Raw genomic sequence first — 27980 nt, 5'->3', positions numbered from 1 at the left:
TTATAGTGGCATGTTCATGTGCTAAACATGTTCCTCAGGAAATTCGCAACTCTCCATTATAGCATGCAAACACAGTTACCTCCTGTCCTCTTTACTTCTGTGAGATCTAAAATTATTTCAGTTTTTGCATATAATTCTACTCACGGTCATAAACATTATTAACATCAAAAGTAGGCAAACAAGTGAATTTCATTTCAGGGAAAAGAGGTAGCAGAGATGAGCAAAAGTAGATCTTTCTTAACTAAAGGTCACTTTACTTGCGTTCTTATGGTGATTGTTTACATTTCATTGCATTTTATTGTTCATTACTAAAAGATAAAATTAATTTTCTCTTTGGCCCTATTAGCACACATATATGATGATGATAAGAAAAGTTGGGTGAAATAATAATGAATTGAACAGAGGGAGAGTCTTTGCAGCCTTTATAAAGAATGATTAAAGCCATCAGACTGCTCTTACTGTTGGAAACTGAGTGTAACAAATGAGAATGACACAGTTGTTTTGCCCTACCCAGAGGAAAGGGCAAAAGTGTTTTGCATGGCAATTAGAGGTTGCTCTTCCAAGTTACATTTGGAATAGTTCAAACGCTCAGCACAAAAATATCAAATTGGAAAGTGCTTATAATCTGTATTAGGTCAGATGGGGAGCACAACATTACAACATTCTGAATGCATGGGGAAATATATATTGCTATTTATGCTCCGAATATAAATATTTCTATTAAGCCAGTAATATGCTTTCTTCCTTCTGCTGAAATGCATGTGATTTTGATGACAGTATTGGTTTCATACATTTTTGCAGATATTTAATTAAGTGAACATGTTTTCCAACTGTGTGTGCAAGTGATTAAAAAAGTCAGACTGTATGTATTATTTGGTACTATAATCAGGGATTTTTCAGGGGGAACATGGTGGAACGGAGTTCCGGAACCTCTTGAAAATACTTGGCAATAGTGCTTGAAAATAATATTATTTCAAAGAATCCTGTGTATTTTTTCCTCATTTCCCTCTTGAGAGTTCCACCACCTCTTTTCCCAAAAAAAAACCCTGACTATAATCCTTTCCTTGGTAGAACCCAAATATAGATTGAAGTGGCAATGGGAAAGAGGGCACCAACAAACTATTTTCATAGTCAAGAATGAGTCCCTGGAGCATTTCTAAGCCTTGGTAGGGGGAAAGATATGCACAACAACGGGCACAAAGTAGCACGGAGAAGCATTTTTCATCATGGAAATGGCACAGAGAAAGTGTGTTAGAAAACCCCTTCAGTGTGGTCTCAAATCATGAGACTGTTTTTTAGAGTTAAAGATTATATAGGGAATGCCACAAGAAGCAAGTGTCACTTGCCAAAGTTTTAATCCAATTGTAGTTAGGCAGAACTGAGGACATATAAAACTCTATTCATCTATGACTGGATGAAAGGTATCATCTGTCACCACTGCTCCACATTCTCCACTGCTGATAGAACTGCTAATGCTACTAAAGTCATGACTAGAGATGGGCACAAACAGAAAAAAATGAACATGATGTTTGTTGTTCGTTGCCATCCATGAACAGGGACTCGCGAACAACCATGAACATGGCCCTGTTCACAAACATGTTTGTGGTTGGCTGTTCTTGGGGGTCAGCAGGCTCTCCTCCAGCCATCATCCAAGTTTGGTCAAGATCCCTACTGCACCACTCCCAGAAACCTGACCTGAGCAGGCAGCAGGAAAGGTACCAATAATAAATAATAGCTTGGCCCAGAGCCTGGCAGCAGCCCTGGAACTTGAAGTAGTAGATCCCTATCCCACCATACACAAAGAAAATTCAAGCTCCAATGCACTCTATCAAAATGCCAACAGCAACTGTCTCTCCCTCTCCACTGTCTGCAAGCTAAGCCAGAGCTGGGAGCCCCCCTCCCCCCTGGTCCTTGCTTCCCTGTAACAAATTTGGAGCTCCACACTTGAAAGGAAGACCTGCTTATCAAGCTAAATTGGGCTTAGATTGGGGTTTCCAGGGCAACAGCAGGAGTTCAGACAGAGTTCAGACAATCCCTGCCTAATTTGCCAAGGGAATTGATTGCAGGTGCCAGACTGTCTGGCTTGACGAACAGCAACGAACAGCAATGAACGAGGCTTGCAACGACCACCTGTTCATTTAGAATGGGGCCTCACAAACAGCTTATTCACAAACAGCAGATTGGGCGGTTCGTGGCTTTCTTTGTTTGTATTGCTGTTCATGCCCGTCTCTAGTCATATGCTCCATGTTCTGCCTCCTCCTGCCAAGGGAGGCTCAGATGATGATGATGATGATGATGATGATGATGATGATGATGATGATGATGATAATAATAATAATAATAATGGGGATAAATGAAGTCATGTCTGCAGCCTGTATTAGAATATGTCTGATCATAGATGCAGATTTTCAATGTGTCTGTAAGTGGGAGATCTTATTTCATTTTAGCTATCTAGGGAAAGTCAAATCAAACAAGATGAAACATTGTAGACCAGCATTTCTTCAATTTTTTTAAAAAACACTTCTGCAGTGAGCAAAGGGAGACTGCTCTTTTCCCCTATTCCATTTTCCTGATTTTCTTCCAAAGCTATTATTTTTTCTTATTAGACAGAACTTATGAATACCCAATAGTAGTGGCAGTGATGGAATTTTTATCCTTTAAACTTACAATGGTAGCCTAGATGCAAGGAATTCTCAAAAACATCCTACTACCATCTGTCCACTTATGCAGCTGCTTCTAAGGCAGCCACTGCAGTAGAGTTAATCTTTCGCTCTCTCATACCTTGAATACTACATGAGGAATCCTGGGATATGTAGCTTTCCCCAGATGCCTGATATCTTTAGTATGGAAACTAGCCCCTTGCTGAACATGGGGAGGGGGACACATACATGACCACTTCCTCTTCAAGGGCACAGGAAATCACGCAGAGACAGCACAATCACACCCACTCTCCTTCCCAACATGTTCAGTGAATGACAGGGGTTGTCATGTATACTGGGCTCAAGTGCTTGGGAGGGAGAGAAAGACATAGGAAGAGGGAGCAGCGCTCCTTCCTGGTTCATGAGAATTTTTATCTTTTTTTATTTAACAAAATTTATATTCCACCTTTCTGCCATCCTAAGGGCCACCAAGGCAACTAACAAATTAAAACATACATACTAAAAATCACATTATAAACCATTAAAATCAACCAAAACACATAATTAAAATAGTTTAAATCAGAGCTTTACAAACACAAAGACATAAAAACAACAATTAAAACAATTTAAATGATTGTGCATGAAGGAGAGGTCGCTGAGGATACACCAAATGAAACAAAAAAGTCTTCACTCACTGGCGGAAGATGGCAATGGAAGGGGACAGACAAAGGCCCCTGGGGAAAGAGTTCTAGAGTTTTGGTGTCACAACTGAGAAGGCCTTCTCTTGGGTTGCCACCTATCTAATTTTAGAGGTACCCAAAACAGGACCTCAGAAGATGACTGCATTGGTCAAGTAGGTTTGTAAGGGAGATAGTTGTTGGGGCTCATGAAATTTGGCAATGTTCAGACATTCTGTTGTACTCCTAAGAATTATAAAAAAATACCATGAACAGTTATAAATCCAAACATTTCTAAATAAAATCTCACACTATTCAATATTTATTTATTTATTTAAAACATTTATTTCTTTTTAAACATTTTCATCCCATTCAGGGTTCCCAGTGCAGCAAACCATCAAAACATTAAAACATATTTTAAATGGCATTTATATAAAATAATAAAAACAATTCATCAAAACACAAACGCATGTGCACATACATATATAACATGTAAATAGGAAAGAGAGTCAATGAAAAAACACCAAACAGAACAGAAAAGACTTCCCCACATGGGAGAAGACAGTGATAGAGGGGAACAAATGAACCTCCCAGGGAAGGAAATCCCACACATTTCAGTGCCATGACAGAGAAGGCCCATTCTCCAGTTACCACCTGTCTAACCTCATACGGTGGAAGCACACAGAGCAGCATTTTTGATGACCATCGTGGTCAGGTAAGTTAAGGACCAAAGTCTCAAGAGCATTATCCATTGGGATAGCTCACATCATAGAAGCATAGAGCTGGAAGGTACATCACTAAGGGTCATCAAATCCAACTCCCTGCACAATGCAGGAAATTCACAGCTACCTCACCCCTTTACCTCCCCAATAACCCATGCTCTATGCGCAGAGGAAGGAAAAAAAACATCAAGGATCCCTGGGCAATCTGGCCTGGAGGAAAATTCAATCCCAAAGTAGTGATCTACATCTCCCTGGGCATATAAGAAAGGGCCATGAGAGCTAGCACTAGCTAATCCCTTCGTGCCCTCCCTCTCCTGATCTGTGTACATTCATATTGAGTTATAGAATCATCATTGCTGTCAGGTAGCCATCTAGTCCCTTCTTAAATAACTCCAAGGCAGGAGAGTTCACCCTTCACCATCTTTGTTGCCCTCCTTCGGACACATTCCAGCTTGTCTTTCTTAAACTGTGATACCCAGACCTGAACACAGAACTCCAATTGACGTCTAACCAGAGCAGAGTAAAGTGATACCATCACTTTGCGTGATCTGGACACTATACTTCTGTTGATACAGCCTACAATTGCCTTTGCCTTTTAAGATACCACATCACACTGCTGACTCATGTTCAGGGTATGATCTACTAAGACCCCTGGATCCTTTTCACACGTACTACTGCCAAGACAAGTCTTCCCAATCCTATAATTATGCCTTTGATTTTTCCTACCTAAATGCAGAACTTTACACTTATCTCTGTGGAAATTCATTTTTTTAGTTTTAGTTCAGTTTTCCGGCCTGTCAAGATCACCTTGAATCTTGCTTTTGTCTCCTACTGTGTTTGTAATCCCTCTCAATATCGTATCATCTGGAAAATTTAATGAGCATCCACACAGGGCACAGGACAGATTCCTAAGGCACTCCACTTGTCACTCCTCTCCTAGAGGATGAGGATTGAGAAACCATTACAAGTGCTACATAAACATTAGTTACATATAACATCTACCAATAAGTATTAATGATTACCAAGATGACAAATTTGAAATATCTATCCTATAATCTTCCTATTTATGTATCAAAACCTCTTTTCCTGAACATCACTTCTTCAACTACTGGATTTCATGATCATTAAGAATGCAACAGGGTTTCTGAATTTCAGAACTGGGATATTTTTTAATATGTGGAGTCCGTGGGCAGTGGTAGCTTTCTTTGCTGAGCTCAGATCTTAATTGAGACAGCCTAACTCAAGGCATTAACATTGTTTAGAGGTAAATGGACTGAGCAGTATTCAGAAATTGCTCAGAATTCCATAAAATGCTATATTGCTGTAGATATATTTAGCTATTTGTTGTGTCTTTTACATCAGGGAAGAGAGTTAAATTGAGAAAAAGTGTTCATATGAGAATGAATGAAAAAGTGAATTGGCATTTACTGATGTGTTAAACATAGTTCCACCTGCTCACTGCTGCCCCAAAGCACCTTTCCAACCGTTTTGCTAACCTAATGGACTGTAAAGTAGCTACAACTACTCAGATTGTTCCAGCTACATCTTTTCAAGTCCAATGGTGGCACTTTATCAGGGGACCCTTTAAAGTGTATGCTCAAGGTATGGCACAGAATTTATTTTTAAAGATGCATGCTAAGCTTCCTCTCCCAAGACTTAGGATTTTTTTTGTTTTATTTAATATTTTTTGGAAAACAGCCTTTTTTAGCTCAGAATGTTTGCAGTATCCTCATGATAGCTGTTCTGGGAAAGCAGTACTGTGATGAAGAGGAGAAATCTATTTGAAGCTTTTATTTTAGATTTCCTCAGGTTTTTGGAAGAACTATGAACCCAGATTTTCTCCTGGCTTTCAGCAAGAATGATAATGCTCGGTACTTCTACAAAGCAGGCAAATATCTCACACACTGGCTTGTGTCACTAGCCTATCATTATTCTTAGCAACAGTAGCTAAGTCACCACAGTACATAATGGCACGACACTCTAATATATCTTGATTTCGTTATTTCTTATAATATCAATGAATACTTGTTCTCATTGTCAGGAGAGACTCTTCTTTGTTGTCTTCTTTAATTTGTGAATATACACTGAATAGTTTGCCTGCATTGTTGCTGTTGTTCTTTCTAACCGACTTCACTAAATCTCTTCATCATGTTCCATATGCTGCTTGCCCTCATAAAGGCTATATGAGCATATGTTAGAGAAGATGCTATCATTCTAGCTAGCAGAATCTTGGTAACAAGTTCAAGTAGATCTGATATAGCAAATGCTATCTATCATGTTTTAATCCCACCATTCCTTTAAGAAGCTCAGGGCAGATTACCTGGTCCTCCCCTCTTCCATTTTTCTTCACAACCATGATATGAGGTATAGCACTTTATAGCAGGACTAGTGCCAGAACCCATTGTGATTTAATACGATGGGCTGCAGCAGAGGGGAGCCCCGCCTCCCCAGCCTCGCTGCCATGCTGAGCCTTCCTGCCACGGCTCCTCAGGCAGCTCCTCAGGCTGTGGTGAGCTATAGAGCTCCTCAGGCTCTAGCAGTGGGCTGCCATGCCTAGCTGCACTGCACTGCAGTGTGCCGCTGGACTGGGTAGCCCTATGCCGCAGTGAGCTGCCAAGTTGGGCAGCCCCACACTGCACCAGGCCCTGAGGCAGCAGGAAGGCCTGGGGCCGCAGCAGCAGGTCTTCTTGCTGCAGCACAGGTCCTTCATGGGCCTCCAGAAGCCCAGAGGCAGCAGGAAAGCCCAGGCCCACAGCACCAGGCCTTCCTGCAGCTGCACTGGGCCTTTCCGGGCCTCTGGAGGCTCTGAGGAGGCGGTGGGGAGGCAAACTGTTTTACTCCTGACTTTCTTCTTAACACCATGTACTGAGCCTGCGCAGGATAAGAAATGAGTCATCAGCAACACGGTCTTAGGATGGGAATTTGAATGCAGTTCTCAATCTTAGTCTGACATTCTAACCACTCCACCACACTGGCTCATTCAAGTACTACGCTGAGGCTAGCACTTGTTATTCTTCCCACAGCCTACTAGGTAGCTTAAGGGAAAGATGGTGCCTCAAACCTGATGAAGGTGATGATATATCAGGCTTGATACTGTACTGCCTTGCATAACAAGATCATTTATACTTGTGATTGTTTAAAGCAACCTTACACCAGAAAAATTAAATGTTATGTCCTCCATAAATTAATTTATTTAACTGCATTTCTGCATTTGTGATCTCTGTTAGAGATTTAAGAAATTAGACGAGGCTTAAATATAGACTATCAAGGAGCAGAGGATTATTTAGAATGTGGGTTTCTACCCTTGCCTGGGTCACAAAACAATGCCTTCTTCCTGATGCCCACTAGCCTCCAGCTTCACCAATTGAACTCAGAGTTCAATTGAGCCCAGAGTTATGCAACACTAACCGAGTCTGAGTGGCAAAATAGTAAAGAATCCAGTAGCACCTTTAAGACTAACCAAACTTTATTGTAGCATAAGCTTTCAAGAACCACAGTTCTTTTCATCAGCTGCTTTCAAATCTCTGCAAATTGTATTTGCATACCCTATTGTATTGTTGCTGAATGTCCCTGCTGTTGATTGCATTGACTTGCGCTGTGTAATCCGCCTTGAGTCTCAGTGAAAAAGGCAGACTATAAATAAAATAAAATTAAAAGTCTGCTTCTGGTCTGAGGTCTAGTTTGTGGATCGTTTTGTTTGTTTAAATGACTTGTTTTTATATTGATAGCTTGTTGTTTTAATTCTAAGCTGTCTTGAGTAGCAGGACTCTGTCCTAAATGAATTAATTAATAAATAGAACTTGTGAGTTGACTAGAAATGTTAGTGCTTTTGAAAATAACCCCATGTTGAACTGTGGATGGGGAACATACCCCTCCTGGCCTTCTTAAATGGGTTTATAGAAGAAACAAAAGTCCTTTTCCAATGTTCTCAGTAGATAAAATGAATATGCAGGGAGAATAGTGATAGCAGACTTTGGCTGATTCCGCACACATTGTATAATGCACTTTCAATGCACTTTATCAATCGTTTGAGGTGGATTTTTTGTTCCACACACAAAAAATACTGTTTCAAATTATCTATAAAGAGGATCGGAAGTGCATTATCCAGCGTGTGCGGAATCACTCCTTATCACCAACATCTTGGCGTACCTTAGAACCTAAGCACAAAGGAACTCTGTGCGATCAGGAACTCTCTCTCTCCCTCTCCTTCTGTTTTTGTAAGGAATTCTAATGACTACATGAAGGTCTGAGATCAGAAATTACCAGCACAATCCTCTCCACCCACCCCCAGTCCCATTAGAACTTCTAAAGGGATTCTAAAAACGGCTAGAGAGACTTGCACAAGAAGAACATTCTTTTCTCTTCTAAGCCCACTCAAAAACAGGGATTTTGCTTTTGTCTCATAGGGCCAGGCTACAAGTGACAAATGACACAGGTTGGACACTTGTCAGCTTCCCTCAAGTTTTGATGGGAAATGTAGGCAACCTGGTTTTACAGCTTGGCTCTCCGACTGCTGTCCAATGAACTTTTCAACTGTCACTTGTCCAACATTCCACCAAGCTGCCTACATTTCCCATCAAAACTTGAGGGAAGCTGACAAGTGTCCAACGTGTGTCATTCGTCACTTGTAGCCTGGCCATTACTGAGGGCCAAGCTACACATGACGAAAGACACTTGCCTGGCAAGTGGATTGAGTGGAGGGCAAGTGAACAGGGAGAAATACACTTGCCGTTCAAGTGTCATTTGTCACTTGTAGCTTGGCCCTGAGGCTCACAGTTCATGTAGAAACTACTTCTCGTTGCTGATAGATTCTTGTCTTTTAATAGTACTTTTGAGGTATGTTAGCAGTTCTGTCAATTGCATTTATTATATCAGTGTAACAGAGGCATTTAAGAACGGTGTTTTCTCTTAAGATATGCATTTTCACGTACCCTTCAAATGAAAACCATAATCGCAAGATTCTTATTCTTCACATGCTGTCCTTAAGCAATATTGTTAAAATAACTGTAGTCATTTGTACATCCTCCTACTTCTATAATATATTTAGGGGAAATAACAAATTTGGTATTCAGTTGCCTGGCACAGAAGCACTGACTTTTAAACTCCCTTTATTCTCTGGACTTTATTTTCTGTGTAAATAATTTTCATTAACAAACAGCCTTTAAGAAATGGAAAGTCTTGTTTTGAGGAAACAACATATGGATGCCTGAGTTCCATGAGTGACAATGCAGGCTGAAACTTTTAGAGCCAAAGGTTTTTTCTTCCACTCAGTAGGAAAAGAAATTCTCAGATAAAACTGTCAGTGGCTATAGGGCAGCAGTCTTTTTTTTAAACCAAAGAAGGGTGACCCCTAGTGTTTGCAAATAAAGATTCAGAAATCTGACCCTACTTGATAGGAGTATCCTAACGATTTTAGTAGGGAAAATTGTGTACTTTAGTTATCACATTGCAGATTTCAGATGCTTCTCCCTCCTCCATGTGCCCACAGTTAATCTAGCAGGCCCATCAATAAATCCAGCCATGACATCCACTTTGGAACAAGTACAGTGCTCTACTTGAATGAGCAAAATGAGCAGTTCTAGAAAACCCAAATCCCTAAACAGTGATTACAAAAAAATACTCTATGATTACAAAAAATACTCTAAGTGCCAGAAGTATTGAGGTGTATGGAATGTTTGCACCGAGTGCTAAATGAATGAAATAAACCTTTTCATCCACCACATTTCAGCTACATGGGAAGATGAAAAGAGGGACTAGAATCATTGCTTTTCAAGTTAGCAGTTTTCTAAGAAGCACATATAAACATACTGTGGCCATTGTAAAGTTTCATTGATTTCACTGGGAGAGCATTAAGCGAGTGTTGCACCTGTTACATTTGCTGCTCTGATCAAATGGGATTAAAATGCAGCATGCATAGTAATCCAGTTTAACATCCCCAAAATGACAAAATAGCATAATTTTTGCAAAAAAAAATATGAAGGCAGAAGAGTGAAAAATATGAATTTGCCTGTTTTTTTCAAACACCTATGCATGTTTTAAAGATTAATGCAGTAATCAAAAATTGGTGTGTAGTAAAAGATTAATAATTCAGGTTTATCTAATCCTTTCCCCCTGAATGTGTATTAAAGGTGTATTATTATCTGTGATCCCCTTGAACGTTTTGATAAATATTTTAGTCATAGGAAAAGGTTGTCCAGTTCCCTTTTTCTGTTTTATCTATTTTCTAGTTTCTTTTTTTCTGTTTTAGAAATCTGTTGGGAATTTAACTGTCATATGCTGTTTTTTTTTAAATATCACAAATAAAGATTCTCCAAAATTGACAGGAGTCCCCAAGGACTATTTCTAGCAGACCTTACATGTGAGATGGGCTCTGCATGATAGTTTCCAAGTGGAAAATGATGGTTCCTCCCACCCCGCAATTCAGAGTTCATGCCTCATCATAGTACTCCCCCTTTTCTGTCTCAAGGTATCCAGGATCAGTCAGTCAGCCTAATCCCTAGAGTTCAAAATGCCCACAGATGGCAAAATTGCAAATACTATGGGGAAGTGGCAATCTTGGGACCACATTGTACACAGTGCAGTTTGGCCTTGGCCAATACAAGCCATGTGGTGCATGATAAGTAGGGTTGCCAGCTACAAGTTGTAACATTTCTGGAGATCTGAGGGGTGAAACCTGGAGAAACCCGGAGAAAGTGGGGTTTGGTGAGGGAAAGGACCTTGGCATGGCATAATTCCATAGAGTCCACCCCCCAAAGTAGCCATTTTCTCCAGGTGAACTGATCTCTGTGGCCTGGAGACCAGTTGTAATTCCGGGAGATCTCCAGCCACTATCTGAAGGCTGGCAACCCTAATGATAATGCGCTGGTGAGCAAGTGAACTCATCCTACCCCTGTTGCCAGCTCTGTTTTCCTGTCTCTTTCTTCCTTGCACAACATTTTCTTTCCCTTCTCTTCACATCATTCTTTTTGTTGTTCTCTTTGTTGTTCTTTTCCTCACCCTCTTACATACTTCTTTCCCTCTTTTAATAGAATCAAAGAATCAGAAAGGTGGACAGGTCCTTACAGACCATCTAGTCCAACCACCTGCCCAATGCAGGAACAACCTAAAGCATCCCCAACAAATATTCAGCCGCTCCTTGAAGACTGCCAATTATGGGAAACCCATCACATCTCTAGGCAGCCAATTCCACAGCTGAATTACTCTTAAACAGCCAGTACCTTCCTTCATGTGGTTCAATTGTTTCAAGTCCTATCCTCTGTTGCCACCAGAAACAGCTCCCGTCCCTTCTCTAAATGACAGCCTTTTAAATACTTAAAGAGAGCAGTCACGTCTCCCTTCAGCCTCCTCTTCTCCAAACTGAATGTTCCCAGGTCCATCAGTCTTTCCTCGTAGGACTTGGTTGCGAGGCCCCTGATCATCCTGGTTGCTCTTTTCTGTACCCGTTCCAGTTTGTCCACATCCGTCTTGAAGTGAGGCCTCTAGAACTGCATACCATATTCCAGGTGGGGCCTGACCAATACGTATATAGTGGGACAATGACATGCTATGATTTGGATATTATGCCTTTGTTGATACACTCCAAGATTGCATTCGCCTTTTTGCTGGGGCATCACACTGACTGTTCATATTTAGCTTCACATACACTCATATCCCAAGAACTTGTCCACATACACTGCTGCCCATAAATGTATCTCTTATCCATTACACATGCTTTGCATTTTTGTTACCAAGGGGGAGAACCTGGCACTTACCCATGTTAAATTATATCTTATCCAAATCTGCTCACTTCCTCAATGTGTTCAGATCTCGTTGAAGTATTTCTCTAACTTCAAGGGTGCTTGCTACTCCTCCCAGTTGGGTGTCATCTGCAAATTTAATAAGTAATCCCTTCACACCCTCATCCAGATCATTTATAAAACTATTGAAAAGCACTGGACTCAGAACCAAGTCCTGTGGTACTCCACTGGACACTTCCCTCGAATCAGACGTGATGCCATTGGTAACTACTCTTTGGGTGCAGTTATCCAGGCAGTTCCCTATCCATCTAGCCATCCTAGAATCCATTTGACAGTCCACCAGTTTACCCATCATGAGGAACGTTGTCAAATGCTTTACTGAAATCAGCCCTTTCAGCCCTTATGCTAGCCTTGTTGCTGTTTTCTGCCTTCTTTCCTTTTTATCTTGCCTCCCATCTTCACTTTATTTTTTATTTACTTAATTTATACCTCACCTTTCATTACAATAAGGGCCAAAAGCAGCTTAGTTAATTCAAGGAAGAGGCAGTCTGCCTAAACCAATTGGCGAGGCACTGCTTTCCTCACCTCAGGCAGACTGGATTCTGCTTCCCTTGACTAACTTGGGGCTCAACTGGATCGAATTGAGACCATTAGTATAGGCCATAGGCCAATGGTTTACCTCACCCCCAGAAACAGTCCAGCTAGGCTAGACCTGCCCATTCTCCACCTGAGGCAGGGAAGGTGGCCCCTGGCCCATCAGAGATTAGGCATGGGAGACAGCACTCAGCCTTCATGAACCCCACATGAGTTGAGGTGGAGGAGGTGGTGCCCAGCCCACCCAAACCCTGACTTAGCCTGCCCTAAAAGCCCTGCAATGTGAGGGAGGAACCAGCACCTGGCATGACTTGCCCTGAGCCCCACTCAAGGTGAGCAAGGTAGCACCTGGAACACCCCATGCAAGGCAAAGGAGGTAATATTCAGCCTGCCTGAGCCCCATGTGAGGTAAGAGAGGCAACAGCCTGCCTGAGCCCCATGTGAGGTAAGAGAAAGCAGTGCCTGGCCAATTGGTTTAGGCAGACTGCCTCTTCCTTGAATTAACTAAGCTGCTTTTGGGCCTTATTGTAATGAAAGGTGAGGTATAAATTAAGTAAATAAAAAATAAAGTGAAGATGGGAGGCAAGATAAAAAGTAGTTTGGTGGGTGGGAAGAAGAGAAGGAAGCAGAGTAGGGTGAGGATATGTGGGTTGCCAGGAGGCAGGGAGGGGAAATAGGGAAGGGAAGGTAATACAGGGGAAAATGAGATGCCTCACCAAGTTCTTGCAGGTTCCCCATTGCGCAACTAGGCCCAGCCACCAGCACCATGCCACTGGGCCATAATTTTCCCAGGTAGAGAGTGTCAGGGGTAGGAGAAGGAGAACAACTGAAGATGGGGGAAGATAAAGGTAGGTTGGCTATGGGTAAGGAGGAGTCAAGAGAAAGGGAGAGGCTATTGAGGCTTTCAGGATAGGGAAAGATGAAATAGTGGAATAGAGGGAAATGAGATGAAACTCACGACTTGTCACAACTAATTTCTGTTCCTGAGACAATAAAGGCTCAGATTTAGGAGGCATCAGATGCTTTGACTACTAGAATGGTGCACAAAATGGTGTAGAAAAGTAACTTTTCTTTGCCACTGTTACCACTAGAGATGGGCACGAACAGAAAAACAAACAAACATTATGTTAATTGTTCGTTGCCATCTATGAACAGGGACTCACGAACAACCACAAACATGGCCCAGTTCACGAACATGTTCATGGTTAGCTGTTCATGGGGACCAGCAGGCTCTCCTCCAGCCATCATCCAAGTTTGGTCAAAATCCCTACTGCACCACTCCCAGAAACCTGACCTGAGCAAGCACCAGGAAAGGTACCAATAATAAATACTAGCTTGGCCCCAGAGCCTGGCAGCAGCCCTGGAACTTGAAGGGGTAGATTCTTACCGCACCACTCCCAGAAACCTTACCTGAGCAGGCAGCAGGAAAGGTACCAATAATAAATAATAGCTTGGCCCAGAGCCTGGCAGCAGCCCTGGAACTAGAAGGGGTAGATCCCTATCCCACCACACACAAAGAAAATTCAAGCTCCAATGCACTCTATCAAAATGTCAAGAGCAACTGCCTTTCCCTCTCCACTGTCTGCAAACGAAGCAAGAGCTGGGAGCCCCCCTCCCCCTTGGTCTTAGCTTTCTTGTAACAAATTTGGAGCTCCACACTTGAAAGGAAGACCTGCCTATCAAGCTAAATTGGGCTCAGATTGGGGTTTCCAGGGCAACAGCAGGAGCCCAGACAGAGTTCAGACAATCCCTGCCTAAGTTGCCAAGGGAATTGATTGCAGGTGCCAGACTGTCTGGCTTGACAAATAGCAATGAACGAGGTTTGCAATGACCACCTGTTCATTTAGAATGGGGCCTTACCAACAGCTTGTTCGCGAACAGCAGATTGGGCTGTTCGTGGCTTTTTTTTTGTTAGTATTGCTGTTCGTGTCCATCTCTAGTTACCACTGCTTCATAGGTCTTCCAATGGGCTGTATAGCATAATCTGTCAGTTTCAGTACAAGTTCTCTGCCAGAATCATTCTAGACATCTCCTGGCTGTCTTCAGGTCGCCCAGCTCCATTATAAACCAGGGAGGCTGGGTTCTGCCTGAAGGGTAGGAGAGGTTGACAAAGGGCAACTTTGTCAATAGCTTCAAAGGGCTTCGTATTCCAAGCTCCCACCACAATCTCAACGCACATATCTGGAATCCTAAAATCCCACAGAGCATTCTGGAATCCAGTAGGATCCATGAGCCTCCATGACCAGACCATTTTAACTGAGGCCTCTTTCCAGTGGGGTGTCAGTACCACATTAATCTTGTCTTGTTTAGACAGTGGTCAGGCCATGGTTCAGGCCACATCTTCAACTCTGAAACCAGACCTTCCTTCAAAGGATCATTAAGTACAAGGTGTGACCTCTTTCATATGCTTGGCCCATCATGATTTCAGAGAGGCCGTGGGCAGTGTAAGAAGGTATAAAATTCTGTGTTGGCCCCGGCAAGGTATCCTCAGCACTGAGGTCCTCCAAAATAATTAGTCTAGTTGTGTCCTGCTTCATGCCCAAGAGTACCTCTGAGAACTCAGACAGGGTTCCTTCCAGGAAACTAGGGAGCCATTAAACAAACAGTATGGTCAATCTATCCTTAGTTCCTAATGTAAAGAGTATATAATGGATGCCAGTCATAGTTTTCATTGGGAACTTGCAAAAGTTGAAAGATTCACAGAAGATAATAGCCACCCCTCCTCCTCTTCCACCTGTGCAGGTCTGGTGGAGGACCAAATAAGCAGCCAGAATTAGTTGGGGCAAACACTTCACATTTTTTTTCAACTGTCTCTATTATGCAATTTTCTCTTTCTGTAACATTCTGGAGAGACATGCAGTTTTATGCCTCATGGATCCGGTATTGCACAATATTAGTGTAGAGGTGGGGAGAGTAGGGGGCCCTTGCATCATCAGTGGAGTCAGTGAGCATCCTTGCCTAATACTGGCCATTTTTGATCAATCCCACCCCCCTATCTGCCATCTCCCATCTGCACCAAAATAGTGCATCCATCAAACATCCTGCTCCAGGTAAGATGGCTGCTAGCGTCACTAATAACTCCCCACCCCACATTCAAAATTATGGTATCCACAGAGAAGCCATACCATAGACCAGGACTATAGTCATGATGTGCTGATGTTAGTGTTGTCCATCAGGGGTTGTTCCATGTCAGTACTGCTCCTTTTTTCCAGTTAAGTAACTGGTATCATTTCACCTCTCCAATAACAACAAACCTTCTTCTACTAGTACGCAATGGCTGGGCCATTAAGTACGCAGCCGATCCATACCTACTGAAAACCCAGAAGTGGCTTGCCTCTCAGCATCCTTTATCAAAACAAAAAAAACCCTCCAAAACATCTTCACCTGGCCCAAATTGCTTCCTAGCAAGAATAGGCCTTATATGCCATCTTATCCAACCCTGTGCTCGATACAGGAAATCCAAATTTACAGAATTCATTTTCTGGAATTTAGGGTTCATTAATGGATGGAAATATTATTCCCCCCCTACATTTTGCTGCTGCAGGCAATGAATTAATTTGTACAGGTCTGTGAGCTTGAAACAGGTAAATTACAATCATTCAAGGCCAGCACTTTCAAAGAGCATTGGGAAAAGGTGTTATATTCTTGGCAAAACCAGCCAGAAAATGTACGATTATGTGGAGAAAAGCAAATGAATTCAAAATAACAATATTTTGAGGTTTCTTTTCTCAGGAAGTATTTCAAGGCTCCCAGTTACCAAGCATGGTTTTCTCCCTATTAAAAACAAACAAAAGAATGGAGTCTAACTTCAGGCAACATTCTGCAATACAAATGTTTTCTGAACATAAAAATAAAACAAGCAAGAAGAAAAGAAAACACTTTTCAAACCAAGAACTTTTGGTAATGGTGCTTTATAATATATAAAATGCCAATGGCATGCTAATTCTGGACAGAAATGACTGCCAGAATCTTGACAAGTTATCCATTTTTATAAATATGAAAAGTTCTTACACTCACAGTGCTTCAAATAAGCTCCCAGTGTTATGTGTTTATATAAGTACTAGGACAATACATTTCCTACAAGAACACAAAAAGAATAAGTTTGAAAAGGCACTTTTTTCAGAGTTCATAGAATAACCCCTTGTTCCTTCACAGAGACTCCTGGGAATTTTTATTCTTTTAATTTTGGTCTCAGTCAGGTCTGTAGATACACTTGACCATGTAGCTGCAAAACATTTAGGATTATAAAAATACATTGCATTTGCCTTACCACAGCAAAAAGTGAGAAAGGTTAATGGGAGCTAACCTTTGCAGACGTGTGCTTTGTTTTTATAGTATGCCTGTGTTGTGGGTAAACTCTGGGGATTTAAATCCATTGAATATTTTCTTCTAATCTCTGCTTTTTGTATCCTTGTTTTACTATTGTCCTGATACTGAGAAATAGTGGCTCATAGCACAAGCACTAATTTCACACACTGGTACAAATCTGTTCCTTATCCCCTTGCTCTGGCACCCTACATGGTTCAGGAAGACCACACCAAGTATATTTTATGCAGGGGAGATTTGCTATTACCATAAATGTAACCAGAGCAACAGCATTCCAGCACAAGATGGTAGTACAAAGCAGTCCATGGGGGAGGGAAGAGTTTAGAGAACTGTGGTAGGCTTCTCAGCCTCCCTCCCATAAGATGTCTTCTTGCCTTCTCATATGATGCAGTGCAAACTAGCTGTCACTTTTGTTAGCTCACAAACATCATATCCCTCATGGAATACTGTGGCACTTCTGGCCAGACCCCAGCCTTCCTCTTTATTTTCATCCCTTTATCCACAGCAACTGCCACTGAAAACCATGGTGTCCAATCAATAGTCTTCTTTTGGAAGAAGTAGTTGTTACATCCAAACTGAGAGCCAGTTTGGTGTAGTGGTTAAGAGCAGCGGGACTCTAATCTGGAGAGTTGGGTTTGATTCCCCACTCCTCCACTTGAAGCCAGCTGGGTGACCTTGGGCTAGTCACAGCTCTCTGCAGCTCTCTCAGATAGGTAGGGATAATCAGCAAACATCCAGAGCCATCACAGTGATGGAGGGAATGTCCAGAACAGGCCATCTCAGGCCATGCGGCTGGGTGGTGCTGTGAAGGAGTGCCCTTGGTGCTGAGCATCACCTCTTGAACCTTGCAGCCTGTCGGGGGAGGCAGGTAACACTGGGCGTGGCACAGCATGGTAAGTAGCTCCTGCTGATTGGCTGACCCTAATAGTTCCCCCACCAATGTTGCCTTGTGCCACATCTGGGTTAAGGTGGGCTGAGGCAAACTGGTCCCATGGCTCTTAAAGCCATATACCCCACTTCTGGGAATAAAAGAAGGCAGATAGTCTACCTATCTTGTTTTACTCTTAGGCAAAAGCAAGAGAAAAGCTGAAGATCACCCACTTTAACCCTGTATTTACCATTAACAAACACTGTCCTCCAGTAAAAGTGCACTCTCTGTTTTCTAGTTAAGTAAACAGTTCAAGTGAGAGAATCTGAAGTCCTAAAAAGGCCTTTTCCTGGTCTTCTGTCTTATACATATATCCCCTTCACCATGTAGTTTGCCATGCTGACAGGGAGTCATGAAGAAATAAATACCACTGGTTTTACTTTCTCACCAAAAGACCCCCTTTCCCCTTTCTTCTTAATTTAGTGTTCTTTAAATGTTCCTTAAATATTTAAAGGAGGCCCAAAAGGTATTTTTAACCAGCGACTGTGATGGTCCTTAGCAGCCCTAAAAAGGCAGATAAACAGATCAGCTATAACTTCACTAGAGAGGTAAACCACAGCCATGGAGCATCTGCAGTCAAAGCCCTACTCCTTACTATTAATTTTTTCACCTCGTGGAGTGAGGGTACACAGGGCAGGGACCGCTTTGCAAAATACAGTTAGCAGCTGAGCTTATAACTGGAGAGGTGGCCTTTGAGTTACACAGCTCCCAGGTCATAAATAGCCAGCATCTTGATTTGGCAGGAAACTGGCAATCCGATCACTTGCTGTTATGTGTTGAATATGTCCTTGCCTCCCAAATTGGTGGTGGTGGAGAGTGCTGTCAAGTCAGAGTTAACTTATGGCGACCCCTTGTGGGATTTTCATGGCAGGACACTAACAGAGGTGGTTTGTCATTGCCTGCCTCTGCAACCCTGGTCTTCGTTGGAGGTCTCCCATCTGATTACTAACCAAGGCCGACCCTGCTTAGCTTCTGAGATCTGATGAGATCAGGCTCACCTGGACTAATTACTGGTTCTATATTAGTTGAAGCTTCCAAGTCATCCTCAAGGGCTGTCCAACATGGGGCACATTACAGTAGCATATTCTGCTGATGCCCATAAGAAGAAAAGCCTGAACCAAATTGAGGCAATGTTGCTTTACAGTTCTGGCAGGAAATTCTTCCTATCCATCATGACCTCTTTCCAATCAAAACTATTTACAGTGCCATCCTATCAAAAGTCACACTTTTCTAAACTCACTGAGTTCAGCAGATTTAAAAGGATGTAATTCTGTTTAGGATTGTACTGTTTTTCTCTTGAAATTCAAGATGGAGACAATCTCTGGAAGAACAGCAGGCTAGATGGTAACAAACTAACCCCCTGCAGTTGTTCTCATGCTGTTAAGACATTAATCTAATAAGGATAACTTAACTACATAAATAATTTTCTCCTCTTTTTCTCTCTTTCAATTGCCTTTTATGAAATGAGAAACACTGACAAGAGTATGACTGATGTCCACAGTACAGTTTAAAGCTTTGTTATATGAAAATGGAAAATGTCGATGAGGACTGTTTATCTGAAATTGAATCTTTTTTTTATCCACAGCTATTGTTCAAGTGGATTCTGGTTTCTGTACTAATGTGAATTAAATGGTAATAAGAAAAACACACCGTGCATGGAAGACTTTCATTTGAATGGTAGCTCATGCTTTTTGTTTATATTTTAGAAAAACATTAGAGGTGTAATAATATTTAAATTTCATGTAAGTATTTCTGGTTTTCTTTTGCACAGTGCAGCCAATCACAAAACATCTGCGGAAAATCTAGACAATAAAGGTTTTATTTCTTAAACAGGATTTCATAAAACAGAAGTTTTGTTAGCTACGCTGAACATGGAATGGTCAAACATTATTCTAGGTATACAGCAGAATTGGCACCAAGCCAAAATGGAGCCCCTCCCCCAGTTGCAATATAATTGTTATTTTTTTTAATGCTTCAAAACTGGGAATTGTCTCTAATTCATAGTCCTCTAAGATTCCCCACATCTTGGAATATTGCTACTCCATTTTCATGCAATTGAATAGTTGTGTAGCCCCAAGAAATTTATACTTGTCTTCTGCATTTAACTTCAAGACATCTAGCAGGTCAGTAGAGGTGCAGCGTATACTTTTTCTAAATGAATGAACTGTTTGTAGTTGCATACCTAAGGAGCAGAGACGACATACATAGTACCTAGTCATGAGGGTGAGATAAAGACTTCCACTTTTCATGTCTCTGGAGGATGCAGAAAGGAGAGGGAATATGACAAAAATGTATATCGTTTCTCCTTAGATCCATCATTACTGCTAGAAGTGCCATCTTCCTACTTATACACATTGTGTAGAGAAAGCTAAACCTTTTTGATTTCATCATTATTGAACCACTATTGAACATTAATATGCACATTGACTAAATAACTGCTCTGCAGCCTTTTAAATTATGCTCACAATCACACCAGCACTTAATATTTAATAAGAGTTTGTCTCCATAGTTTGCTTGTCTTCAATTTCCTAGCTTATCTGGATTTCTGTGCATCTGCCAGTAGTTATTTTTTTAGTGCTAACTTCATTCATCATGAATATACACATTTTTGCCACCTATTATTTACAGAGACAGGTTAATGTAACAGTGATCCGTCCATGCAATTAGCAAAAGGTAGCCACCAACAGCTGCAGGTTTGAAAGGGTTGTTTCTAGTAAACATTTTGCTTCGGGGGTTTTTGTCTTCTCTATTTTTGTCTCTAGGGGATTTTTGTTCTAGGTCTGCCATATGCTCTACTCCACAGTGGATACAGCGGGCTGGTTCTTATTATCCTGGCTGCAGTTTTCTGCTGCTACACTGGCAAAATTCTAATCGCTTGCCTGTATGAAGAAAATGAAGATGGGCAGCTCATAAGAGTGAGAGGCACATATGAAGACATTGCAAATGCCTGCTGCAGAGAGCTATTTCCGAAACTTGGTGGCAGAGTTGTCAATGTGACCCAAGTGATGGAACTGATCATGACGTGCATTTTGTATCTGGTTGTTAGTGGGAACTTGCTGTCACATAGCTTTCCAGCTCTACCAGTGACTGAGAAAATGTGGTCAGTGATTGCATTTGTAGCCCTGCTGCCTTGTGTGTTTATCAAAACCCTCAAACTTGTTTCCCAGCTTAGTTTCCTCTGCTCCTTGGTCCATTTTGTTATTATCTTTGCAGTGATAACTTACTGTCTGACCCAAACACATCGGTGGTCCTGGACAAGTTTCAGCCTCTCCACAGAATTTGAGGACTTCTTGATTTCAGTAGGAGTGATCATTTTCAGTTACACATCACAAATATTTCTCCCTACCTTGGAAGGAAGTATGAAAACCCCTAGTGAGTGCAGATCCATGTTGAATTGGACTCACTTCTTGGCTTGTGTCTTAAAGACATCCTTTGCACTGACTGCCTTCCTGACATGGGGTGAAGAAACAAAGGAGGTAATTACTGACAACCTACCATCATCTTTACAGACTTTAGTGAATTTGTGCCTCTTAACAAAGGCTCTCTTGTCTTACCCATTGCCTTTCTTTGCAGTGACAGAAATCTTGCACACTTGTGTATTCCAGGGGCAGAAATCCAGTTCCGAATTGCCATTGCTTGCTATGATTTTCAAAAGTTCAATCCTTTTGTTAACTCTGTTGATGGCCATGTTTGTGCCCCACTTTGCCCTGCTGATGGGTTTAACTGGCAGTGTAACAGGTGCTGCAATGACTTTCCTCCTTCCATCTCTTTTCCACTTGAAGCTTAAATGGAAAAAGTTAATGTTCTTTGAGAAATGTGCAGACATTTCTGTGTTTATGCTGGGCATTTTCTGCAGCTTAGCTGGTCTGGTGTGTTCCATAAAAGGTCTACTTAAAGCATTAGGGCAAAAGTAACATGATTGCTTCCAAGTAATATACAAAATTAAGTGTTTGTCTTGATGTCTCCATGTATGCACGCAGATGTTTTGACAACTGACTTCATATTCAGAACAGTGAGTGATTTACATTGTCATCCTAAATAGAGTTATATCATGCCAAGTTTATTGACATCAGTGGACTTAGAAGAGTGTAATTTTGCTTAGGACAAGTGAATTCCCCCAAAGGAATGCAGAGATATCATATACTGGAAGAGACAGACTTGTTGATGAGTGTGCCACAAGACAAATTCAAATTATGAGAGCTTATGGTGCATATGCACCTTTCTATATTTTGAGCTGACTTGCTCCTAGTCAGTTGCAGGGAAAAGGAGCAATACAGAAAAAGCAAGCAAAAATACAAACATGGCTCTATGGCATAGTAAGGCTGAAAGTTCTTATGCCCCAGTCCAGGAATGACACAAACTCCCCTTGCCTGTGCCACCTGCCCCAGGATGCCTACTCATATTGTACACTTGCCAGGGTGAGGACTATAAATGCGTATGAAATAGCCATGGCAAGTCCTTTTCTCTTTGGGGGGGGGGGTATCACAGGCTAAGTGAAAATATATGTAGCCCATCTCAAATTGCTCATTTTAAAACCAGACAAAGCTGGTTTTAGAGTAGGTGATTTGAAACAAAGTGACAGGGAGTGCTTAATAGTTGCTCTACCTGCCACTTTTCATCTCCAGATGTACCCCCCCCATTAAGGCAAATATATTAATTTCATAGAGGAAACCTGAGGAGCTAATTTGGAGCAAAAAGTAGTTGGCAGGGAAAGGGTTACCTACACAAACACGCAAACACTTACACTGGTTCTCCAGTACAAATCTTCCTTTCCTGATGTGGCCTTTCCTGAGAAAAAATAAGCGCTGTCAAGGTCTGAATACATGCCATTTGCATATAACATGTAATTAGGCCCAAAAGCATTTGTTTCTTATCTCTTTACTGAAATCTTGGCCTTGTTTCTGGGCAAAAAAGTCTCCCCCTGCCCTGATTTCTAGCCTTACAATTTTCTGTGGAATATCACAGCAGAACAGATTCACTATCATCAATAAGTCCATTCTAGACTGAAAGAAGGGGTCTGTCAGTCTAGCTTATACTTCTGTTAGCCTGATAATGTGTTGCCATTCTGATGGTGTAGATTCTTAGAGTCATCACAGAAAATATCCTAAATCATAGTTTGTGCAGGATAAATTCTCTACAGTTTGCTTTTCAAATGATGCCCATAAGGACACAGAAACCGTATCAACTGATAATTTTATAAATCATGTTTGGCATTAATGTTTCCATCAAATATATAATGAGAGTATCGATTATTCAACATCAAACAGTGAACTAAATAATTATACTAACTGTTCCCAATGCCTCATACATTTATTCCTGATACCCAATATACAGTGACTGTTAAGATCTGAAGCACAGTGCAAAACAATGACAAAGTTATTCCTAGGTTTGAATCTTAAGGTGCTGTCAGATTGGCACAGCACTAGCTCCTCTGACAGAACAGCTTTGCTGTCTGTGGAGAAAAGAAGGGAAGTTTTTGCCAATTTCCCCCTCCTGCTGCAGATTCCTAGTTTGCTCTGTGCAAATGCATTCCCCCCCCCCTCTGAAGTGTCAAGCTTCTCCCTATTTTTCAGGACCTCTAACCTGCAGGAGCACCATGTCAGGGAGCACAGAAGGCAATAGTAAGAGGGAGAAATTGCCTTCATCTAACTCAGCTCTGCTTCCACTGCTTAGGGTCCAAGCCTTGGACTGTGACCTAAATATGTTCAGTACCAATACTCTTTTTTTAATAGGGAGAAGCTTGATAAGTCAGAGGCATGGAGAGAACGCAAGACATCAAGACAGCGCTGTAGCCGGGAACTCTGGAACAACAATTTTTGACAGCTGTTTTCTCAGTGTCTGCATTTGTAAGAGTATTGTTTCTGGAATGCAATTATCCTGTACTCTGGTAGGAACCTCAATGGTGTCATGAAGAAGTTAATACGCAATTAATTTTCTTTCTTATTGCAGAGATTTTTAAAATTTCTTTTTATGTTATCTGAGAAAATTGAAAGCTGGAATAAGGTAAATCAACTTCAATAAGCAGACACATAATTAACATCCTGTACAATAGACTTTAGTTTTAAAAGATATAAGCTTATTAAAAAGAATAGGCATCAGAATGTATTTCACATTAGTGATAATCCATTATGATAGAAAACAGTCTAGATAAAGTAGTTTAATGAATACTTAGTGTCTTCTTATGCCAAATCTATCATAGGTTAGGTAATTAGAATAATTATTTGAAAGACAAAAAGTTAAATTATCATTACTAACTCTTTCATACAAACTGGTACTGAGTCATAATAAAAATGTGCATGTCAACAGAGGCTGAATCCCAGACTTGAATGCCAAATCATAATTTCAAAATGCAGAATTTGCCTTTGTATTTCTTAGCAATGCTGCTTCTGATTTGCATGACTTCTCAAGATTAATCTGTTGAATAATTACAAATGTACAATTAAACAAAGTTGTCAACATTGAGTAAAAGGCTTAGAATTTCTTTTAATTTTTCTTGTGTACATTGATTAGGTAGAGAACATGAATTCATAAGAGTTGTGTACGCTTACTTTGAGTGTAGTTCAGAAAGCGTTAAGTGTTAATACCCAATTGCCTTCATATTCCTAGGAATATTAATGACAATCAGAGGATTCGCAGGGACTTGCAAAGGGCATCTCATTAAACCCTCCCCCTCAACCCCCATAACCCCTCCTTTTCCTGTTTCCTTCTCTCCTTCGCAACCACGAGCCAAACTACCTTTCTGCCTCCCTGTCTTCAGCTTTCCCTCTTTCCCTTCCCTTGGCAGCCTCTACCTGGAAAACTGTGGCTCAGTTGTACAGTGGCAGCTGCCAGGCACAGTAGCATATTGAGGAGGAACCCACAAAGACTTGCAGAAGACACCTCACTTTCCCGTGTCCCCTTCCCCATACTATTTCTTTCCCTCCTCCTGGAAACCTCCATATTCTCACCTTTCCCTGCTTCTTTCTGTCCTTCCTACCAACCTACCTACCTACCTACCTTTTATCTGCCCTCCTCACATATTTGAGTATATTGATAGTTAACTTCATTTAGACCCCCCCCCTTTTCTCCATAATGGGATCCCAGCTTATACTATTCTTCTCCATTTTATCCTCACAACAACTCTGTGAAGTAGGTTAGGTTGAGAATGTGTGACTGGCCCGAAGTGCAGACTCGAGACTCAAACCAGAGTCTCCTAGATCCTAATCTGAGCTCTAATCACTATAGTGGCTTTCATGGGGTGGCTACTGTTGAACATCAGTGAGCAGCAGCGGTGTGCATAACAAAATTCCCAAGATGTAAAAATTACAAAAATAGCTGTTTGGGGGCCTTGTGACTCCTTGGAATGGAAATGCTGGTCCGGGCTGCTTGGTAGTCATGGAAACACCTCCCTAAACATTCTATGATATTTTTCAATTTTGAATGTTTTTGAGTGCTACTTCATCACAATAGCATGCAGGCAATTCTTGGTTATTGCAGGATATTTTTCTATTTTTTTCCTAAGGCAACCAACCATATTTATCCCTTTCAATGTGATAACAAAGTACAAAGCTGTCCCAGCCAATCACCAAAGCCCCAAGGAGGGCACATGGAAGGTGAGATGTTTTTCTATGATTTTTTTCTGAGCAACCGGTCACATGTATTCCTTCCAGTCGGAGAAATCAACACAGAGCTATGCCAGCCAATCACCACAGATGGGTATGGAAGGCAAGGTAGACCTTGTTTTTCTGTTTTGATTTCCCAGGCAACTAGCCACATTTCTCCCTTAGAGGACCCACAGGTGATCACAGGCAAGGGGGCACTGGACTACATGCCAGTCTGTTCCATCTGCTGATCTCCCCATCCATTCCACTGTGAGAAACAAATCTACTATTGTTAGTGATTATGGGAGCTGCAATTCACTTGAAAGCCCAGAAAGATTTCATACATTTTTCTTTCTGGGTTTTCATGGGCTCTCACTCTCTAACAGTTCAAATGGTAACACTGAAGATCAGCAGATTTAGTAATACTGATCCAAGTATTCTGTTGCTTCTGCATTTGTTGGCTCCTTTCTTCTCCCTCATCCACTCATGGTTAACCAAAGAAGCAGGGGAGACCTGGTCTCCCATCCACAATGTTCATTAGCAGATTCTTGCCACCTGTCCCACCCCCAACAATAACTCCACAGATTCAATGGCTTCTCATGGAATCGCAGCCAGTAGCTGACAAAGTTGCTTGCATCTAGTGTCACACCTATCTCTTCCTCTGTATAGTTCTCTGCACTGCAGAACTCAGCCAATTTTTTCCTGGGAGCAGTAGGGAAGGGAGGAGGATGGGGGAGATAAAGCTAAATTGGTTCATGGGTAGAAAGGAGAAGCAGGAAAAGGGGAGAAGACATGAGGGCTTTCAAGGAAGGGAAAGAAGAAACAGAAAGGAGGGGAAAAATGAGATGCCTCCTAAGTAGGGTTGCCAGGTCCCTCTACCTTCCTGGCAGGAGGGGGGACCTGGTTCTTACCTTGTGCCAGCAGAGTCTCCCATTGTGTGCATGCTAAGCTCCCACACAAATCTACAAATCTGTCCTCAAGGTAATAAACAACTACACAGATAAGGGGGGAACTAAAGCAAATAACCTCAGCAGTTCTGAAAAACTTATGAATTATTTATTATCCAAATAATATCCAGAACAGTGTTTCGCTTCATCTGTACTCCCATGGTTTAAAGAACCTTTACAACAAATGACATGAATATGTGGGACATTCCATCTAAACACCACCAGCCCTGACTGGATTGGGCTACTGAACTAGTGACTTCTCACAGGATTCTCCTTTGTGTTTCACATGTTAATGGAGTAATAAGTGTACAGACAACGGAAAGTGCCAACCACATTTGTTAGGTGATATATGAATTTAAACTAACAAGCCAAGCATCCACAAATGGAAGCTTTATCCATAGTGATGATATATCCTGTATTGCTTCTTCAGTCATCAACAGAGCCATGAAAGCAGCTGAAGCAAGACCTCTTGCTGTCAGTGGCTCAATTAATCATTATCAGTTAAATTAAGAATCATAGTAAAATTGGCCTACAAGGGGTAAAAGTGAGTGATACTATGGGAAGTAAGAAAGCATAACGCAACATAAAATGATATCTAACAAGAGACCTACAGTATGATTTTTCCTGAGAGGAGAAAGGAATGATGATTTAAAAGCAATACACTTTATGTTTGCCTGGAATTAGAATGGCCAGAGATTGAAAAGTTTCAGAGATGTTAAACAAAGAGGGTAGTGCTGGGGAAGAGAGTGTCCACGCACCAGCCATTGATGTGCGGTGTTCCGCAGGGGGCAATACTCTGTCCCCTGTTGTTCAACCTTTATATGTGCCTTCTCGCCCAGTTAGTGTGGAGTTTTGGACTGGGTTGTCACCAGTATGCGGATGACACCGTTATATCTGTTGATAGGTGGCCGACCTGAATTGGCCCCGGACGTCCTGTTGAGAGCCTTGGAGGCAGTATTTGGTTGGGTGAAGCAGAGCAGACTGAAGCTGAACCCTGCGAAGACAGAGGTCCTGTATTTGGGCCATGGGCTGCAGGATACGGGGATTTGTCTTCCAGCCTTTGAGGGGGCCTCGTTGGTGCCTACCTCCTCAGTCAGGAGTGTTGGAGTGATCCTGGATTCCTCCTTATCTATGGAGGCTCAGGTCACATCTGTGGCCCGGACAACTTTTTTCCAACTATAGCAGGCTAGGCAATTTGCCCCCTATCTTTCAGTCCAGTACCTAACCACAGTGATCCATGCAACAGTCACCTCTAGGCTAGATTACTGTAACTCCCTCTACGCAGGGCTACCCTTGGGTCTGACCTGGAAACTACAGCGGGTCCAGAATGCTGCTGCTCAGGTCCTGATGGACGTTCCATTCAGGTCATGTATTACACCAGTTTTGCAGCAGCTTCACTGGCTTCCCGTGGAGTTCTGGGTCCATTTCAAGATGTTGGTGTTGACCTTTAAAGCCCTAAACGGACTGGGACCAGCATACCTGAGGGACCATCTCTCCCTGTATGTATCCCGGAGAGCACTTTGTTCAGCAGGTAAGAACTTGCTGGTGATCCCTGGCCCCAGGGAGGCTCATTTCGCCTCAACCAGGGCCAGGGTTTTTTTAGTCCTTGCCCCAACCTGGTGGAACTCTCTGTCTGAAGACACCCAGGCTTGCCAAGATCTGGTATCATTTTGGCGGGCCTGCAAGATGGAGATGTTCCGCTGGGCATATGGTTGAGGCCAGTATTAGGACCGTCATTGAGCCTCCCGTTGCCTTCTCCTATTCAATGGCATCCCATCCATCCAGGTGTCTCCCTCTTTGTATTTGAGGGCAGGAATGTGCAATAGGCCAT

General features: G+C 41.9%; 1 protein-coding gene across 1 annotated transcript in view; it reads left to right on the top strand.

The window, feature by feature from the left end:
- Positions 1–21536, top strand: part of LOC129324506 (vesicular inhibitory amino acid transporter-like) — a 35016-nt gene extending 13480 nt beyond the window's left edge. Inside the window, exon 3 of the mRNA XM_054971807.1 lies at positions 20385–21536. Coding sequence (XP_054827782.1) covers positions 20385–21536 — 1152 coding nt within the window. The remainder of the gene's footprint in view (positions 1–20384) is intronic.
- Positions 21537–27980: the final 6444 nt, after the last annotated feature.

This window comes from Eublepharis macularius, chromosome 1 (assembly GCF_028583425.1).
Source record: "Eublepharis macularius isolate TG4126 chromosome 1, MPM_Emac_v1.0, whole genome shotgun sequence".
Classification (NCBI taxonomy): Eukaryota; Metazoa; Chordata; class Lepidosauria; order Squamata; family Eublepharidae; genus Eublepharis; species Eublepharis macularius.
Note: the sequence above shows the minus strand (reverse complement) of the source record. Positions and strands in the feature narration are given on the sequence as shown.